Source organism: Patagioenas fasciata, chromosome 1, assembly GCF_037038585.1.
Source record: "Patagioenas fasciata isolate bPatFas1 chromosome 1, bPatFas1.hap1, whole genome shotgun sequence".
NCBI lineage: Eukaryota > Metazoa > Chordata > Aves > Columbiformes > Columbidae > Patagioenas > Patagioenas fasciata.
This window is the reverse complement of record NC_092520.1, coordinates 147,920,108-147,940,355: the sequence shown is the minus strand read 5'-3', so window position 1 is coordinate 147,940,355 and position 20,248 is coordinate 147,920,108. Positions and strand designations below refer to the sequence as shown.

At 40.6% G+C, this 20,248-nt stretch overlaps 1 protein-coding gene across 1 annotated transcript in view; it reads right to left on the bottom strand.

The window, feature by feature from the left end:
* SYT10 (synaptotagmin 10) overlaps window positions 1-16,876 on the bottom strand; it is a 43,053-nt gene extending 26,177 nt beyond the window's left edge. The window contains exons 1-2 of the mRNA XM_065846794.2: window positions 16,614-16,876; window positions 3,837-4,194 (exon numbers count right to left, since the gene is read on the bottom strand). Coding sequence (XP_065702866.1) covers window positions 3,837-4,194; window positions 16,614-16,764 — 509 coding nt within the window. The 5' untranslated portion in view covers window positions 16,765-16,876. The remainder of the gene's footprint in view (window positions 1-3,836; window positions 4,195-16,613) is intronic.
* Between the last annotated feature and the right edge of the window lie 3,372 nt (window positions 16,877-20,248).

Here is a 20,248-nt window from a genome sequence, read left to right as displayed (position 1 = left end):
AAAATTGACAATTTCTGAGGTACCAACCTTCTTTCAAATTTTCAAACTTTATGCACATAAGATCCTCTAGTGAACATAGTCATTGTTGTGATCTGTCACTAAGTAAAACAGTGCAGCTGTATGGCTATTCCCCATGGGAACCTGCAGTGCTTTTGCTCTAGTAAGCCAAAATTCTAATTACATAGCGCCTAGTATCTGTTCTGAGTCACAGCATTTCACCAAGATAGCTAATTGTTTTGTTAATTATTAAGATGCTTCATTGCTGTCATGGCAACATATTTATCTTCCTTTGTTCTGCAGTGACAAAGGAATTAATGAGTGTGGTAATGAGTACAAGGATGTCAGGCAACCAGGTTGTGAAAATGCTGCAAAGCTACCAACGTGTGCAACTCCAGGTTCTTCTACCCCTGCTGGCTCTCCTATCCCTCTGGCTGTTGTTATAACAGTCTTATAACAGACATGCCTTCAATAACTTCGAACATATGCATTTTGAGTGACAGTAAATCTGTATGTAATTTTCTATTATGATATCAAATTGCACTTACAAAATAATAACGATAGTACCAAGCTGATTTCTAACTCAGTAAGGCTGCCATATGTAAGATAAAAGAAAAGGACAGGATGCTGATTTATGACATTACTTGAGAATTATGAGGGGTGGCTCTGGTACAACTTTTCTGGATGACATTAAACTAATATTTTCAACCAAATCCAGGAATGGACACCATCACTTGTGGTATTTAAACAGAACAGAGGCTGCTGTCTCCTCCCTGCAGTCACTAAGGTCAACAGACTGGCTTGTTTTTCTTTAGCCCTAACATTCCTAAGCAACTAGTCTTTTGCCCTTGTGCCTCTTGGGAACTGACTTCTTCTTTGAAGAGCTGAACAACAACCTCCTCTCCCACCTAATGCTAAAGAGCAAAAAGCAAGTCCTTTGAAAATACAGGTGAACATCTGAAGGAAGGAATATCATAGAAGAAATGAACTATATTACTGAATACTTTCAAAATTTATTGGGAAGGGTAGTTCTCAATAACACAGAGAAAAAAAAATTGTAAATGAACACAATTGACGCAGGACTTCTGTCATAGTTTACTGGTTCATTGGAATCAAGGACTAAAGAGTTGGGTTTGTTGTGGGTTTGTTTGTTTGGTTGATTTGTTTTTTTTTAACAAGCAGGTCTTTTCATATTATTGGGGACTATGAAAATTATATAGTTCTAATTGAGTAGAAGTTAATCATTTCCCTACATATATCTCCATGTTAAATACACAGTCCACAAAAAGTGATCAGGCACATTTTATTAGTGCTCTGAATAGTTTCTTAAAATCCTTATGCTTCAATTAAAATAACTAAATATGATTTAATTCCTTTTATTAAGAGCTGATGGCTGCAAGAACCCATCACAGAAGTGATTACATCCTTTTCTTTGACCCAGCTCACCTGAGATCAGTGTAGAGGAGACAATCGAGACAGCAAATATTTTTCTTAAATCCTCTGTCAACTGAATACAGTTAAGAGACAGTGCATTCAGGTCACTCAGGACTTCTGAGTACAACAAAGCCATGTCAAAGACTGTACAAGAGAAAGCTATGCTACCTCTGTGACTGCTAATGGCTCTCCTTTATTTAGAGGTCCCCAACAAAGGACACCAGAGACAGTTTTTAGTCATTTTGTGATCCAATATTCTGTGACACAAAGGAGGAGGACTAATCCAGAAAACAGGTCTAAATGTCCAGCCTTCATCTCCTACATGACATTCTTGGCAGTAATAATTAATATGGGCTGTGGAAAGATTAACTCACTTAAGGCTGGCACAGGTACAAAAAAAATATATTAACAAACATAGAAAGGACTGTTTCTGGGTAATTTTAAAGACACATCTAATTCTAAACATGGTTTGTAGCAACGGTACAGAGTTTTTCAGCAAACTGTAAAGGAAGGTGATGTCTCCAAACACCCAAATTGGATCAGGTGGGACAACCAGGGTTACTCAAAGCAAAGGAACTGTCCCTCTGAGGAGAGATTTAACACTGATAATCTAGAGAGAATAAAAAGAAAAAGCTCCCTTACAAAGTTACCAACATGAGCAGAAAGAGCAGAATTGATGGTAGGTTTTAATTTTGTAAAACTGCCCTTGGCTTCATGAATATTTTATCTGCATTTGGATCACAGTCTAAATCACTCTAGAGGTCTGTGGGAATGCTTTCACAGCCTGAAGCAGCTCTGGATCATGTCCCTGGAACTTCTTTCTTCCCCTATAGTACCACAGGGAGTATTCAAGCCCATTTAGCAGCCAGCTATTTCGCCTGTCTGTTCAGGAAGTCAGACAGTCTGACTACCTACAGGTTTACCTGTATGTGATGGATAAAACTCCTCCAATTAATATCCTATTAGGTAATAGCAAGTTGTATAATATCCTTGTCATGCTAAGCTGTATCAATTTTAGTCCCTCTGTGTTTAGTGTAACAGTTACAATTTCCAGGTTGTCTTCCCAGGATTTTGGAACTGTTCCTGGGAGTGGCTTGGATACTGTGCTCCCTCTCTCAGCAGATGGATACAGTAGCTGGAGCCAGGCAAAGCCAGGGCAATGTGGCTTAAATCCAGTTGTACAGTCTCATAATTCAGGAGATGGTTCAGCTGCTGAAGTCAGTTAGACCTCCCTTGGTTGTAGTGCTCTCGTTTTTGGGAGCCTCCTGTGGTTCCCTCTTGGCTGTTAAGCACTGTTGAAATAACTGGGAAAAAGCCCTTCAGCACTTGCCACCACCATGAGGGCACTGAGCTGGCAAAACACCATCCTCGGGACTCACAGAGGGCAGCAAGGCATGTGCCCACTAAATGTAAAGCATGTGTCCTCTCCAATCTTATGCCTTCAACAATCATTATAAATGAGAGCTTTTTTGCCTTTCCCCTGCATGTGTTCATTTAGCAAACGTTTTATCGAGGAAAAGCTACTTCCTAAACAGTGTTTGTATTCTTATGTATGGCATTATGCAACACTTCAGGTGCCTCCTTTACCCTTCATTGTCCCATTCTTTGTTTATAAAACATTCCCCCAACTTTTTTTTTTCCCTGATATAGAAAGTGATCTTTACAATTCACTGTTTGTTTTCCATGCATTAAATTTGCTGACAGTATTTGAAGAAAACCTTGTTTGAAACTATAAGTCACTGCACACATTTTCACTACTTTTCAATATAAACCAGTACCTCAGACAAAATAAAAGACTGTCCTCCACTTTAATACAAAAGAAATCACTTCAGCAATACTACATGCTTGTAATTTATTTAAGGATTAATATAAAATCTGTACTACTTCAAGATCAGTCCATAAGGATCTGCATTCTTACACTGGGATTTTAATTACTTTATAAGTGGCAAACCATGTCTTAAAGAAATGTGCCATCAACAACAAATCTGTCATTTATTTAGTGGAGAGGGAAACTTCCATCTGCAAAAGTAATTGCTGTGTCTGTTAAATATATCTCTGTGAAAAGCCAGACTTGCAGTACCTTAAAAAATAACCTGAAATAGATTTTCCCTCTACACAAAACCTAAAATGGAACTGCTTGGAGTAGCAACATATGTATTTACAAAGTAGCAGGAGACATAGATTTGATGTTCATATGTTAAGATAATTATGTAACTGAAGGTACAGGGTACCTTTCGGAATATTCTGTTCAAACGACACTGAGGCTTCACCTTTGCTTGACTGCTGTTTCACCCCTAACTGCTAAGAAGTCAGTGAATACACCAGGATCCTGGAAATTTTCAGCAGTGTTCTGGCTCTACCTGTTCCCGTAAAATGTGCCACAAGTGTGAGTACCCCTGGCTTACCTTGAGGACGATGTGGGCTCAGTGATCTGCCTCTGCATGCGTGCATGTCTGATCAGATGCTCTTTCAGCGCGTTCTGGACCTCTGCTGGTATATCAGGTGAAGTGTGGCTAATTTTCAATGCAGCTTCAAGTACCTTTGTTGTAGGTTTCTCATTTTCTTTAACTTCTTTTTTCTCACTGGTCTCAAAAACCTCCGTAGGAGCGCTGGAGTTGCTCTGAGGGACATTACTGGCATTGGAAGCGAGAGGTTTGCTTTTCCAGCAGGGCCAACACAACTTCCAAAAGACAAAAAGGGAGACTACCAGCAAGGCGAGCCCACAGAAGCTGACGACTACTGCTAATAGACTGACTGAGATGTCTGTAAGGAATTAGAAACAAAGATCATCATGACAGACGAACATGGAGAGAAAAAAAAAAATGACACAGGTAAGAAGATAGAAGCATTTTGAACATTATCTTGTGTAGACCTTTAAAGTCCTATTTATTTTTTTCTTTTTTTTTTTTCCTTTTAAATATCTAAGCCTATACCTTTAAAATGTTATTCTCTAATACCTGTTTCACAAATAGTCCATATATTGTTGTTCAGGCCAGGGGCCAATGTCTGTACCACTAGGCATGTACTCAGTCAGACTTCTCAGGAAGTAAGGGACCACCCAAACGGTCCCAAATACACAAAGACATTGTTGTCAAAGGCTGTCCACTCAGGAACACATCTTGCTGAAAAAGCTAAACCACAATCAACATTTTCTATAAGTGCACATGCAGACTGACCAGTTCTAAACTGCTAGGCTGACACGAATTTCTTCAGGACTTGCCAAACTTTTGTTTCTGTGATAACTGCTTCAGAAACATGTTAAAACCTAATGTTTAAGTTACATAAATAGGGATAGGACATAGTCTGTCATAAATAAGAAATTTCTAGGGTTAAATCTTAATCTCTGGACCAAGACTGTGTTAGGCGAAGACAGCACATATATATCAGTATCTAAAATTCTGCTCTGAAAATGCAGCTGACTTCAGAGTACACTATACAATGCCCTGAGTTGTACAAAGACCATACTGTACACTTAGCTATCCCTGCTGCCCTGTATGTGACTTTTTCTGCCACAATTAGTTAGCATATCCAACACCACTGCCAAAGATAGGAGAAGAGATTTCATACCAACCAAGTTCTGTGAACAGATTTGTATTTTAGGAGATGGTGGATCACCAGAAATGCCAGTTGAGCCCTAATTAGGAGTTTTATTCTATGTGACATGTTTCAGTTTGATTTTTCCAGTATCATGTAATATTATAAAATATAATTAAAAACATCCCTTTCCTTTTGAAAAGAGCCTTTTGTGTGCTTTAAAAGTATTCAATAAATTCTGCTTAAATGTCCCTCAAGCAATGGTTGCTGCTGCTTAGTACAACAAGTTTTGACAGTTTAACAGCTAATATTCTGTATCCATAGCTCCAGGCTACAGGCTACTAAACTGAACCAATGGAAAAGTGCAACAAGAATTTGAGTGTATTTTTTCTAGAGGATCACAAGAAGAAAAATAGTTCTCTAGGTGTGTATTAGCTCCATGGAAGAGTATGTAGCTCACAGGTCCCTTTGAAAGATGAAGATTCCAGCAGAAAATTTGGGAGCATTTTCTTTGTTAATATATAATATCCAGATACATCTCTCAGTAACAAACACTGAGCTTAAGGCCCATTCAACATGAAAATACATGAGAATTAGCAAAAGCAAATAGCAAATGTTCATAGACTGGAGATCTGATAGATACACTTCTGCTCAATCTTACTGCATCTACATCCTGGCCAGTGTCATAGGGGAACTGGTAGAGAATGTGCTTCTTGATTTAAAGAGTTTGACACAAGCTGCTGCCATGCCTTGAACAGAAGTGTGCCTCCTTGACCTTTTCCTGACAGTCCCGAGAAAGGTGTCCTCCTTTTCTGCTGGTAGTTAAATAACAAAATGTAGCCCTTGGAATATGCATGTCAGCTTAATGAGAAATTCATATGGCAAATTCTAATTTAAGATGGTTCCATACAACAAATGGATGCATGATTACATCTAATAACAATGTAACACAGGAAGCAAACAATGTATGCCCAGTAGGGGTTATTAGGCTATTTGGTTTAATCTGCTCTTTACACTGATATCCTTCCTGACCCCAGGATTTTTTATTTGGCTTGTGCATGTTCTTTAGCAGATTGTCTGAACTTGACAACGAGAGAAGACATTAACAGATGCTGAGTTTACAACTTGTTTCAATGGCTAATCACCTTGTTGCACATTTGTATTTCTGGTTTTTGTTTTTGTAGCTCTAATTTACAGTCATCACTTCTTTCATGATAGGCTTCATAAAACATGCCTATGCAAAATACAAATAAACTAAACAGTTCCAGGAAACAAACTCAGGACTTGAAACTCAATTGCCTATATTAGTCCATGGAATGGTTTTAAACTGGGCCAGTCCATACTCTTCCAGTCAATTTCTGGGAAAAGATCAGGTATTAGAGCAGGTCAGTGATCATTCTTAATAGGCAGTCTGGTTGTGGCCCTTCTGTTTCAGCAGGTGACAGGCTTTTAATAGCCCGGAGAGAGGCTCTTACATGCCAGTTAGTCTCAGTGCCAGAGAATAATCATAAATGAATTTAATCTATTAATACAATGGTATATCCCACTGAACAAACTTTTTTTGGATAAATTGAACCAGCTGAATTTTCAATCAAGCTGGACAAAAATATTTTTCCATTCTCACAGCCTGACAAAATGTAGAACTCTCGAAAATGTTTGTGATCTAACAGAAATTAAAAAAAAAAAAAAAAGGAAATTCAGTTGTGAGTCATTTACAACATTATCAGCTCATTTTAGAGATGGTTGGCATAATTAGGTTACAATTTGAGAGGAAAGCTTTTAGAACTGAAAATTTTATTTTGTTTTTCATTTAGAAAATGTTGAAACAGGGTGTTTTTAACAACTTTGAAACTGCTAGAAACCTTTCAAAACCAGAAATATGAAACTTGATCGCTTCCAGCAGAGTTTCAATTTGATAAACAGATACTATCAGCTGAAAAACATCCCATCAAAGCATTTCTAGCTGATCTTATTCTAAGTTTTTCACTGCAAGGCATTTTTCAAGCCTTCAGATAACTTGGTGTTTCTTTTCAACACCTACTCCTGTATTTCAACATTCATTAAGATTTTTTTTCTATATTTCCATTAAACTATTTCAAATTCAAAATCAGACTCAAAATCTTTACAAAAAATGTATGTTTTATAGCCCCCAAAAAGCCCACACATGAAACATTTGAAGTCTCAAGAGCAAAAATGTAGAAGCTAAATCTACAAACAGTTGTACAAATTATAGTCTTCATTTTTGCTATTTTACTAATAAATTAAACAACCTCATATATTGCACTTCAAAATACAACAAATACTTAAACAGAAACATGAAGTAATTGTAGTTGCCAGGAATTTGATTTAAAAAATAGTTCATTAAAAATAAGTTAATAATACTTACTGACATAATTGCTAAAAAGCAATTAGTATGCCATACAAGTTGACATAAAAAGCATATTGCTTCATTTCCTCACTTCTGACAGTAACTCAATTGAGAAATTGCATGAGATTTGCTGTTATGTGAAGACTGCAATCATCTGCAGAAGAACAGCCAAATCAACTTTCCCAGATGCTTTGCATGTTAGATTGGATATGTCTCTTTTATTACCTTTTTATAGGAAATTTGGCTGAAGAATACAAAACACTGACAGTTGTGCAGACTAGGATTTTCTTCACTTCCCTGTCAAGGAAACCTAGTTGGGAAGGAAAATGGGTACTGAAAGATGGATGTGTCATCAGACCAAGGTTTCACTTTACAGATGTAAGTATTATTTAAAGATGCAGAACTGGTAACAAATTGAAAGACTGCCTGAGTTTTTAGAGGCAAAAGGAGATACACTCACTCTGCTGGGATTTTAATTGCCAACATTGCAAACAATGTTCTCACTCGTCTCTGGTACTAAGGGAGAGAAAAATAATCTTGAACTACAAGCATTTGTTTGACAACTCTTTTTCTGAACTGGTAATTGTAGCTTGTCTTCCATGCTACATTTCCACAAACAGGACATCTTTCTGAATATTAATCTGGACATGTAGCATTATGCTTTTGCCATTCCTGTTCACATGATGGGTAAACTCAGGAATGTGAAGAAAATCTTCTTTCTCAAACACCCTCTTCTGATCAGTGGAAAAATCTTCCACGGACTACAAAGGAGTTACTATTTAATTCCTGGTGATATTCCTTCACTGACCTTTGTCCTTAATGTCATCTTCATAGTCTTGATAAAATATCATATCTGAAAGAATGTATCCTGTTTCCTCATGATTTTCTGTTTAAAACTACTCTTTGAAGATATGAGATTTTGGGCAATTTTGGACAAGGCATGTCTAGTTGGGAAGCTTGTGAATTCCACCTACCTGAAAATCTTATCCCTGCATTTTTTACATAAATCCTCAGAAATATTTCCACCATAAGAGACCCCTTGACGGCCAGTCTTTCATATTTGGCAAGTACTTCAGAAACATCCCCCCATTTTTTTTTCCTGGATGCTGGGCAATGTTTTAAGCAATGGTTTCTGTACTATGACTTCCAACAATTTGTTGCTTGAAACTTGCATTAGAAAAGTTCTGCACATGAATCCATTCACAAACATGCACATCGGCAGACTTGGATTTCCAAACCAAATTAAGTTTATTTACATTTTAGTCAGTGCCCTGAGACCATATGCCCCTTGATAGTTAACTTTGGAAAGACATAGTCCACAAATCCATGATCTTGAACGGAGAAAGAGATCAGATACTGCCATGATGTAGCTGCCCATGTGTATAAGGGGCAGGCACATGTCTGATGTGGACCATGCTAAAGGGAATGTACTCTTGCCAGAAAAGGAACAGGGAGAAAGGAATACTTAGGAAAAGAAAAAGAAAAAAAGAAAAAAAGTGTTCTATTCCATTTTAACCCACCTTTTGGTCTATATCTGATCTTGATTCTCTTAAACATTTAAAGTATGTCTCTCTAACTTTTTTTTCAGACATATTTTTTCTTTAATTTTTAATTTATTCTCTTCTTGATCAGCCATAAGGAACTTCACCCATTCCATTGCAACCACTCTAGAGGGACCTCTTGTCAACTCAATCAGATAAATTAATACATCTCTGATTTTCTAGGATGTGGAGGGAAGCAGGAGCTCTATCAATTATAAAAAGTCTGAGTCTGATAAATCTCCCTTGTCCCCATGTGTATGAACTGGTTGGTCCATCCCATCATTTCTGCTGTTCAGTTTTCCTCGGGGAAATTTAAAGAACAGAAAAAGTCACTGGTGCTCATTTCTATTTAGCATTAGCAGATCTTCCACTACTACCTTTGTCTCATCCAAATGCTTTAAGATGGGGATATAATGCTTTAGTGTGCCTCAGGTGCTGAGTCTTGCATTCTCTCTCATAACCTGATCCTGTCAAAACACCTGACTTAAATTTCATATGGAAAAAATAGCCTTTCACTTAGAAGCGTATGTGTGATCTCCTCTCCTGTTCTCAGGGAGAAACATACTTTGAAGCTCTTCCTCCAATCTTTTGACTATGGCTCAATTGTGAATGTGTTCCCTCCTATGCTATTAATTCAGTCTGATGTCTGAATTTGTTCAAAACAGCCACCTACTGGCTGGTATATCACTTCTAGTGCTAAGAGAGCTCTATGTTAGCATGTTTCCTGAGAGTCAGGGGATCAAGTGAAGTTAGGTATCACTGTGATTTACGACATGATTACAGAATATAAAATTGTTAATCTCTTGTCAAAACCATTTTATCTAAGTTATATTATTTACTAATGCATCTGATAATCTATATCTGACCAACCACAAACGGAATGCCCTCTTTTACCACTTCAAACTCCAGGTACGGGACTTTAGCTTATGTGATGTACAACAGATGCCAGGTATTTTCCAAAAGCTTATTAGTCTTCTTCTAGACCACATAACCTCCTGTTATCTAGAAATTTGAAGGAATTTGCCACAACAGCTCTGTATTCATGAGTCTCAGTACATTATTTTTGTGTTGTATGTAGCTAAAGGAGCTCTAACTTTTGCCTGACTGGGCCATCATGTTTTGCGTGCAGTGTAGGAAGCAAAAGATGTTGCACTGAACATTGGCCTCTCCTCTTTAACACACCACATATAAATTATTTGGCTCCACTTCCAAGGTTTTTTCTGGCCTACCCACTTTCCTACTTGTCAGCTCTCACTTAATTTCAATAGGAGGTAACTTCCACCTCAACCCATGTCTGCCCGCCTTGCCTTCCATTAAACAAACAGCTTTGGGCTTGGTCCCATGCTGCTCTCACACTTGTGAGGATGTCTCTGTAACCATCTGCAAGAAAATCTCATTATCCTCTTCCAGACAAGAAAACAAAATGAAAACAGATCATAAGCCCACTGGACTGCCATTAATCATAAGCATGCTACGGCTGTAACTGGGTTCACACAGCTCAAGTGTCATTTTTGAATTGTCATGGTTATGTTTATTCTTACCCAGTATTATATAACAAACATTTCACAGATATGACGAGACCTAGTAAAAAAGTGTCTCTTTATCTTTATCATTACAGATTTGTCCTCCAACTGCTGTAACCATTTCTGTATTTTTCATCTGTATTTCTTTGCAAAATTATCTCATAAGACTCTTGCTTTTACTATGTATCACTGCTGTCTACATGTTGAGCACTTCTGCATTGTTGTGACTGCCTTCACATTTACTGTAAATAAATCTGGTCTCTGTGCTATGTTTACCCCTCTGTTCTTCCTTTACACTGTTGAATTAGGTGCATTTCCTGTTTTCACAGTTTGTTAACACTGGCTTTGCAAAGCATATTTTTCAGTAACCTGTTACTTTCCCCCCTAAAAGAACCCTGTATTTCTCTCTGGTAATAACTTTGTTCTGACCAGGTGATGAGCTATATCATAAATAATTCAATCAGTCTGTGAACTGTTCAGATGTTTATTATTTAATTTCCATCATATTTTTCTGCAACAGAACGTTCAATTGTTTCACACAACAGTTACTTTCTCATGAAGAAAAATGTTCCTTTCTTGTACGACAGTCCTACACTGATGTTTTCACATTCCTTCAAGCCATTTCTGGTCCCCTTCATGCTTGCTTTGGCACAGCTGAGAAGAACTTTCAAGCATATGGCTGGGTAAATCTGTCCTTTCTCCTTCCTAAATGTATCCAGGCAGTGTAAGTATACCTACAGTTTATACTCTGTGCATGTGTGTGTGTTTGTTTAAAGGAACCAAGGCTAAATGTAAACCATCAGTTGCCATCAGGAGGTTGAGAGCTGTCAGGGAAGCAGCTGATAGTCAACGGGAGACTAATGTCAACTACAGCAGGAGAACCCATGACATTACACTTTAGGGAATAATGAGAGACTGTATTACAGAATGGCCATGTACTGGATGCTCCAGCGTTTTCTTACTCCCTCTGCACTTCTGTGGTAAACTGTCAATGAGGGGTAGGGTTACAAACTTGCTAGGTTAAACTTTTATGGTAATAAAATGAGTAAAATATATAGATTAATATAAAACAGTCCTGTAGAAGCTGAAGCCCTTTGTATGGTCAACTTTAAATAATTCATTGTCTGACAAGCAAAAAGAGAACATCATTTTCTAGAACTCTCTTGTCACTCTAGAGAGCTAAAATATGCCCTCCTGGCAGGAACGCAACTGAGTTCCCAGCTCTGTTATAAACATCAGTTCCCCATGAGAACTGATAATGAGATAGTGAAGTTCTGCAGGACCAGCAGACCTCAAAAAAAGAGCAAAGATAGCTGAAAGTGCCCACCAGCTGAAAGTGCAGGGGACATACAAAGAATTTTAAGTATGTGTCCCTAGAGCAGGATGCTGAAGCTTCTCTCATTACATTATGCAATTGGCTTAACCTTCAGAAATACTCCCAACTGGGACTTTGATGTGCTTGGTTCCACTGAAAATGAGGAGGGATGCTTAACTGCCAAAAATGAATTAGAGTCCTTTATTAATCAGATAACCTCGACCAAAATACAGGTATAACCAATCTGCATAGATAAATTTCGGACACTTCTAGAAAATCATTTACTTGGATTAGAGATAAATTTTGTTAGGTGCAATACTGCCCATTGAGCTCCCATTCATTTTCCACCTGAACTGATCCTATTATTTGACAAATATCTTAATCATTTTGCTCAAATCTACTAGAAATAAAGGAGGTGTAAAACAAACAAACAAACAAACAAAACAGTTGCACAACTAATTCAGCATTTTGAAGAAAAAAAAGAGTTAAACCCTCCAGAATAAAGCTCACAGAGTCGCATAACTATATAAAGGTGCCATAAATGTAAATAGCTTCCTAATTTTTTTTTCTTCAGCATTCCGCTGAGATGAGAGAATTAATAGTCCTTGTAATTACCAGGGCAGAAAATATAACAGCAGATGTCGTATCTCCACTAATTGTCTTAAGCTCTTAGAAATTTACAAAACAATTTATCTCACTAAGATTCTTTGCTGCGAGTTCCATAGATTAATTTTCCACTACACTAAATATGATTACCCCTTCTTGACCCAAGCAGTGAGTGTTAATTGAGGGTCTTAAGGTGGTGGTGGTGTCACTGAAAGGAAACTACTGAAGAATCAGGCATTTATTTGTTGTTATTCTGTTTGACCATAAATAATGTCCAACTAACGTTCTCTGAGAATAAGAAGAATCAAACACATGGTGGTTATTTTTTATTGTTAGCAGCAAACCTGAATAGCTCTCCTTTCTGCTTTGTTGCTTCATTTTGTTGTACTCTGCCTTACCAAACCCATACTCATAATTTTTTTTTTTTGTTCTGATTGTGTCTCTGGCTCTCTCTTCTTTGTGTTTGATTCTGTAATGCCTGTTATTCTTCTTTGTCATACATAGACAACTATGCTATCAAAAAAAATCAGTACCCAGCCTTTCTGCTTGCCAATAAACCTTCTTGGGTCAGCAGGTTAATATTGTCTCATATTTTGCTTTGAGTCTGTGATTGGGTGGTGCATCTTTTGTCTCAAGTAGCTGATTCCTGTGAGGAGCCTGGCTGTTTTTCATGGACTAGCTGAACAAAAAGCAATTGTCACACCCACCAACATAACCATATCACAACAGTTCCAGCTGCCTTTTTTAATGTTTTTGACTTCCAAAGCATGTTTTTATTCTATTATTTTATTTGATATCTATTATTTTATTAAACAGAAAAGGTCTACTTTCCTTTTCATCATATATTCTTTTACTTCATGAAGTGTTTCTTGCACTGTTCTTTGCTTTCCAAACATGAATCTCCTCATCTTTTAGACTTCTTTCCTCCAATGAAATCCCATTAACGATTTTTACTTATGCTACCTTGGTGACACTTTTAGGCATGTTCTTTTTGAGATGTGGAAAATTGAATAAACCCACCATTTGAAGAGAGAAAATGCTATCCATTTATGGCCAACTATTATTTTCTGTCTTCTTTATACTACCTCCTGGACTACTTACTTCTTAGATTTTCACAGAAATTTTACTTGTGATTCTGTAACATAACGACATCCAAAAATAAAGCATTATTCTGTAATAAACCTCTCACAATCTTTTATCTTCTCCACATCTTCTAGAAGTCCTTCTCACAACTCAGATATCTTCTTACTCTTACTGTAGTAGTTCCCTCTCCACACACTTCAGTGCTTGTTGAAGCAGCTAATTCCCAATACACTGCTATAGCTGAAGCCCCATGGAGCAAGTAACTGAACTGGTTCCATGATGGTATGTCACCCACTGTGGGCATATGCTGGGAAAGTGCTTCCCGCATCATCATTTGGGAGATACAGCAAAACCGACAGGGCTAAATTAGCCATTCCTCCTCTCTACATTACAGCTGCAGCCACATGACGCTAGAACTGTGCAGAATTTACTCAGCCACAGAAGGATATGGTGACATGATAAGGACTCTCACACCAAATGCTATCGCCCTATTTATGAGCCACAGATGTTTCAAGAAAATATAAATTTTTATGGCTCCCACTCAGAATGATGATGGAGAACACTTAATGTTTCTACTTTTAATGAACAGGAACTATGGATGTTCAACACTGTGGACAACATTAACTTTATCCATAGTGATGATAATAAACTCTTTGTGCATTTAAAGAGCAGAAGAGATGGGATGCTTCACCTTTCAATGACCACATTTGTCTCAGCATAGACACTGTTTACAATCTTACAGTTCATAAAATTCATGTGACTGATATTTATGTCTTGTCTATCCAAGTGTTCACATATTAAAAGGTTGTCAGTTATCAGTGACAGTGTATCTGCTCCTTGTCTGGAACCAGAAAGTGTTAATATATGCTCACTGGCAGTATTAATGCTTAATTTGTGTGCCAATAAAGTTGACACTGATCATCTAATAGTAGTTTCCTTTTACAGAGGAAGAGGTGAGATTTAGGAACTCAGCTGAGATGTGGGACCCAGTGGTTGAAGCCCCTGGTCTGTTAATGATCAGGTTTTTTCTAAACCAACATTTGCAAATTAGTCAGGGTTTACAAATGAAAAAAAGGGAAGATGGTTGACTTTGAAGAAATGTCTGAAAAGAAGATCCTGTTACTGTACACAGTGCAATATCAAGGCAAATGTTGAAGATTCAGACTTCACAAACAGCAAACCTTGATTTACCTCGTGGGACATCTTTGCATCCTTCACATCCCACCTGTTACTATATCCACTTTGTTTTTATATGACACCTAAATACTGGCTCCCTGTGCAGTACTCTCTAAAGGTAATATAGAGAAACTATTATTTTCAGAGGCAAATTTCCCAGGCTCTGTGAGATGGTTTTATTCTCATGCAACCTTCTACGATTCGGACCAAAAGAACTAACACAGTGTGCAACCTGAATACACTCGGTCGTTTGGATTACAAAGCACAACAACTCCAAGATCCGTGCTGGTGGAAGTACGCTAGGGCCCCCGGCCATCCCCGAACCCTGCTGCCCCGGCCGCGGGGCTGGCGGGGTAAGAAGCGCCCCCCCGCTATCCCGCGCTGCCGCTCTGGGACGCGCCCGCCTCAAGCGCAAAGCCCTGGGATAACCGTGAAGGTACCGGAGTCTGAAAGAAGAATTGCTACTCTTTCAGACAACAGTTATTTGTTCTGATGTGCTACAAATACCCTGGAATTTCCAGTAAAATCTGTGGGCAGTGAGAAACAACAAAAAGTAACAGCTGCGGTGGCGGCAGCTGGAGTACATGCTGAGGACCTGCTGCTTTTCATGACTTGGTGTTAATTTATTTAATTTGCACTGTACGCTTGTTATTTGCTGACCACAATGCAAGCTGTCTATTTGCATTTATGGACAGACAGGTTACCAATCCATATTGGAAGAAATTAAGCACAGACCTTGGACTAATTTTCTGGCCCTGTCCTAAAAACAAGTACTATGGAAAGCAAGGGGTCCAGAGTGTATTACACAGAGTAACGCAAAAAGGCAGAGCCGATCCCTTAAGATCCTGCCAATCCAGAAATCGGTGATCAAATATACCACCGTTAGGAAGCCAAATCATGGTTTGGACCCGGCCAATTCTTTCTGTCTTCGGAATATTTAAATTAACCTGAATTCCCTCCTCCCTCTCTCCACCTCAGTTTTCCTGAACGAGTGCTGGACCGGACCAGAGGGCTGCCCTGACTCCACAGGTTCCCACCGGCTGTCAGAAAGCTCTCCTGCCGTCCTCAGCGATTAACGGAGAGGATGTAAAATATCTCAAACCCCGCTCAGAAAGGGCCACGGGGGCTCTGTCAAGTTTCATCGCACGCATGCTCTAAGCCATGACTTGGCTGTGCCCCGAGACCGGGCTGCGCCCCGAGCTGTGGCGGCATCTGCCCGTCATCCCCTCCGCCGGCCTCGCCGGCCCCCGCGGGGCCGCCCGGCCGCCTCGCCCACCGCTCCCCGCCGCACCTCCCCACAAGGCGCCGCCAGCCCTGTGCTCGGGGCCGTCCGCGCCACACGCCAAACACAGAACGACGGCTGGGGAGAAGAGAGTGACCAGGCGCAAACCACGCGCGGCGCGCCCGTCGCACGGAAATGTTGCCCACCCGTGACAAGAGCAGCAAACGCAGCCCTCTCCGCCGCTCCCCGCACAGACGGCCCCGCAAACACATGCAACTGAGTGGGTCCGAGCTTTGCATAAAGGGAAACTCCCACCGCGGGGAAAACAGTGCTGAAGGGCAGCTGCGGGAGGCAAACGAGCGAGCTGCGAGGGGCAAGGGGCCGTCTCTGGTGGCGCGGCTCCAGCCGACGGCGGGGATCGCACGTCGGAGGCGATTTCTCTCCCCTCGGAGCCTCTCAGTGATCCCCGTCCACCCGCCTGCACCCCTGCCCGAGGCCCCACGTCTCCCCCTTCGCCTCCAGGGCGATGGTCCCCACCCCAGCCTTGGGGGTCACCCCGTGGCGGCGGCTCAGCGGTCCCGGTGCTTCCCTCCTTGCTTCCCGGTCGCGGGAGTCTTTGCGGGCTCCGAAAGGGAGACGATTTTAAAGCGAGCTGTGTGCCTGCCCCCCCCCCTCCGCCCCCTCCACACGCAGGGAAAGCAAAGGAAAAAGTTGCGCTCTTCGGCCGCCCACGCCGGCGCTGTCCGCCCCACGGTGGCGGCAGGACGAGCGCGGCAGCGGTCGGGACCGGGGGCGGTGGGGCCGGTACGGGTACCTGTGCCACCGATGCCCTGACGGGCGGTCTCCAGGGGGAAGATGCCGGCGCACTTCTCCCTCTCCACCTGTCCGCCCAGGCATAGTTCCGAGATGATCTGTAGCGCTTTGTGGCAGAGGCTGCCCACGCCGTCCTCCGCGGGGAAACTCATCTTCTGTCCCGACCGCCCGCTAAGCCATGCCCGGCGCGGGACGGCTCCGCACCCGACCCGCGCAGCCTCCCGCGGGGAGCGGAGCGGGGCGGAGCGGCGGCGGCGGGAGCGGAGCGGCGGGCGCGACGCGAGTGAACCCGCGCTCTCATCCGAAGAAGTAGTGAAGGGGGGGAAGGGAGAGACAAAAAAAAAGGGGGGGGGGGGGGAGAGGGAAAAAATACAAAGCGGGGGGGGGAATAAGCATCCACTTAGCAACGCCTTTTGTGCCTAGCGGGCTTCGGTAGGCGGCTCGGCCAATGGCAGCCCAGCGCAGGGGGGCAGGTAGCGGGGGGGGGCTCCTCGCATCCCCCGGGGAAACTTTTCCTTCCCCCGCCCCACGGCTGGGCGGAAAGCGGCGGCGGCCGGGACGGCTCCTGGGGAGACGGGCAGCCGGCGACCTTGGTCAGGGGCTGCGCAGCGACGAGCGGAGCGGTGCGGGTGTTGCGCTGGTGCCGGCGGGCCGAGTCCTGCCCCCTTCCCATGCCAGGACCCCCGATAGCAGCGGCGCGCTCCATGCGGAGCTTGTCGGTCGCTCGTCGTGTCGGCAGAACGAAGCAGAGGTTAGACCCCAACACTCTGGTCGTTTTTCCCGAAACGCTGTTTCTTAGGTGACCTGGGCAGTTAGTGTTCGATACGGTCTACCGGGCAACGTCAGATAACTTCATTAACCAAATCACCATCTCCACTACACTTTTCAGCAGCAGAGTTATGGAATAGTTGACTTTGGCTATTTCTCTAACTTGTAAGGGAGTTAGACTAGCCCTAGGGTTGTCCGGTCTATTTCCTCAAGAAGTTCTGTAAAATTGTTTTTTTTATTTTTATTTTTTTTTTAATAGATATAAAAGTTCGAGGTACTGGGCGTACTTGCAAATACTTCTAAAAATCGGTACAGCATATGCTGCTGGTGGTTGTTTCAGTTATTGGCTGCACAGCCGAACAAGACTTAAGCTGTTAATTTGTTCATATACTTACTGAAATTCTGATACATTTTTATATTTGTGAAGCAAAATGCTTCTACTTAGATGGCATATGTATGTCTTTCAATACTCAATTCTAATTAGGCATAGCTGAAAGGAAGTCTGCTAGCCATTTGCTAAACGGCACTGCCTGTAATCTGCTGCTAGGGTGTCTTGGTTTCATAAGCACGAGAAGTTAAGTTGTGCACTGCTGTGCTTTTTTCTTTTTTTTCCCCTCCAGATTTTGAAATTTTTATCTGTTACCTAAAAATTAAGCACTTTTCAAAAACCTGCAAAGTTTAACATTGGAAAACTTTATAGCCATCAATAACTGTAAATTATGAAATAATACAGAAATGTTTATTCCAGTTTTGATTCTGAAATTCTGTACTTTATATAGTATAGCTACTTGTAAAAAACACGAGATGATACTTCTAAAAATCAGCCTTTTGGCATTTTGAAGGCTTACATGTTTATACATATGAAGTCATACACATGTATGTTTCAAAATCTTAGGAAAGGAATAGACTGTTGTATACAAACTGTAACATCAACAGAAATTCTGTTCCATAAAGCTTTTTCACAGACACAGCAGACATTTTCAGAAGTATCAGATGCTACTAAAGAAATCATTCCCCGCTCAATGCATTTCCTGAGACTAGCATTGTCAAAACTCTGTGTTATTTCTGCAAAATGTTCTGACAAATCCTAGAATGTTTAGACTATAACTAGTCAGGGCATAGAACTGTGTAGTACTATTTGAAGGCTCATTTCAGCCTCATAGGGACCTAAATCTCTACAGTTATCTCATGAAAATAGGCTTGTGAGCAATGATAAGGTATATACATATTTTCATTACAGTGAAGGCAACTGATGCCTACTTCCAGACTTCAAAATATGAACATATTTACTGTTCATGTGACATTTACAGTTCTGTTCCCAAAATTCTGTCATGCACCACCAACTAATAATTAAGCAGTCTGTTTATCTTTGAGACATATTCAGAGCTCCAGCAGAAGCTAACAGGAGATGCATGTATAGACGGATGAAGGAAGGGTCTTAAACAGAAATTGGTTTTAATGAAGTAAGCACTGTATTTAAAGGCTGAGACCCAAGCTCTTAGCATTTCTAGACCTTTCTACAGAATATTGTTGTGCCCTTGAATAAATCATGCAGTACATGAGTGAAATATTTCGTCTCTGAAGTTACTAGCAGTTTTGACATTGATTATAATGGAGTCAAAATTTCACATATAAATTGCAACCCTACTTGTTTATTTATGTTTACTTATGTAGTGAGACTTTGGTACATTCTTACATCCTTCACCTTTGCACACAAGATCTTCATTTCAGTGAAGATTGTACCACCTTATTAGTATTACTATTGATAGTATTGATAAGTAAATAGATACAGAAAATCGCAAACAGATATACACTACATTAGTAATTTTAAAAAACAAAACAAAGACTGAGATGTTCAGGTAGATGTCTGTAGACAGGTACACAGCTGGTACCTCTCTTAGCTGTTCTAGTACTTCTAAGAATGCTTTCAGGTATACAGAAAATACCAGTCACAGTAAGTAGTATCACTGTTTATCATATGGATCACCATCTAAATCCTGTTCTTCAGTAAGTAGCATGGATATAAACTTTAATTCATCAACAGAATAGTTTTTATCAGCCTAAGTACTATGCGATGAGTTTCACTAGGAGACGAATGATTCTTCCTGTGAGGTATGCTGACAGTTTTGTCCTAAACCAGATTCAGACATATCTTTTGTTGTTGGGGTCAAGTTATTGATAAAAAAAAAATTTCTTCACTTTTGTATTAAGGAGTTTAGTCCAATATGTGAATTCAGACTAGGAATCATGGCATTTTCTCCAATGTGTTCTTTCAGTGGAAAACTACTTTTTCTGCATATGAAAGGATATAAAAGCTTGTTTTCTAGCTTCAGCTCCCACTGTTTGGATTTTCAATAGCCTGGCAGTTTTTAAGTGAATATGCAGTTGAACTGTGTGCCTTTGTATCCACAAAGACCATTTCCCCTTTAGAAGTGCTCTCAGGCTGTCTCACCACGTGTGAATTGCTAGGACACAGTGGACTCATGCCTCGTGATTATCAGCTTCTGGGATCACACCAGGCCATATCCACTCTTGCTGTGATGACTGCTGGTCATTACTGAGTCCATACTGGCTTGACCACTTTAGGTCAATTGCTGTTGACTAAGGAGGAAATATCTTTTTTTTTTTTTTTTTCACATTAGTTGAATGTATTCACATCCTCTTGTTGTCTGTGCAATATCCAACCAGTGATTAGGGTACTATGCTTTGGACTGGAAAAATGTGGGAAAAATAACCAGTTTTGTAAGACGTATCCTTTAATAAATACTGTGTTCAAATTTTTGAAGTTTAGTCAATATGGGTAGCCTAAAGGCAGATAAGGTTCATATGTCTTTCAGAGTTAAGCTGCAGTACTATATGTAAAGCCAC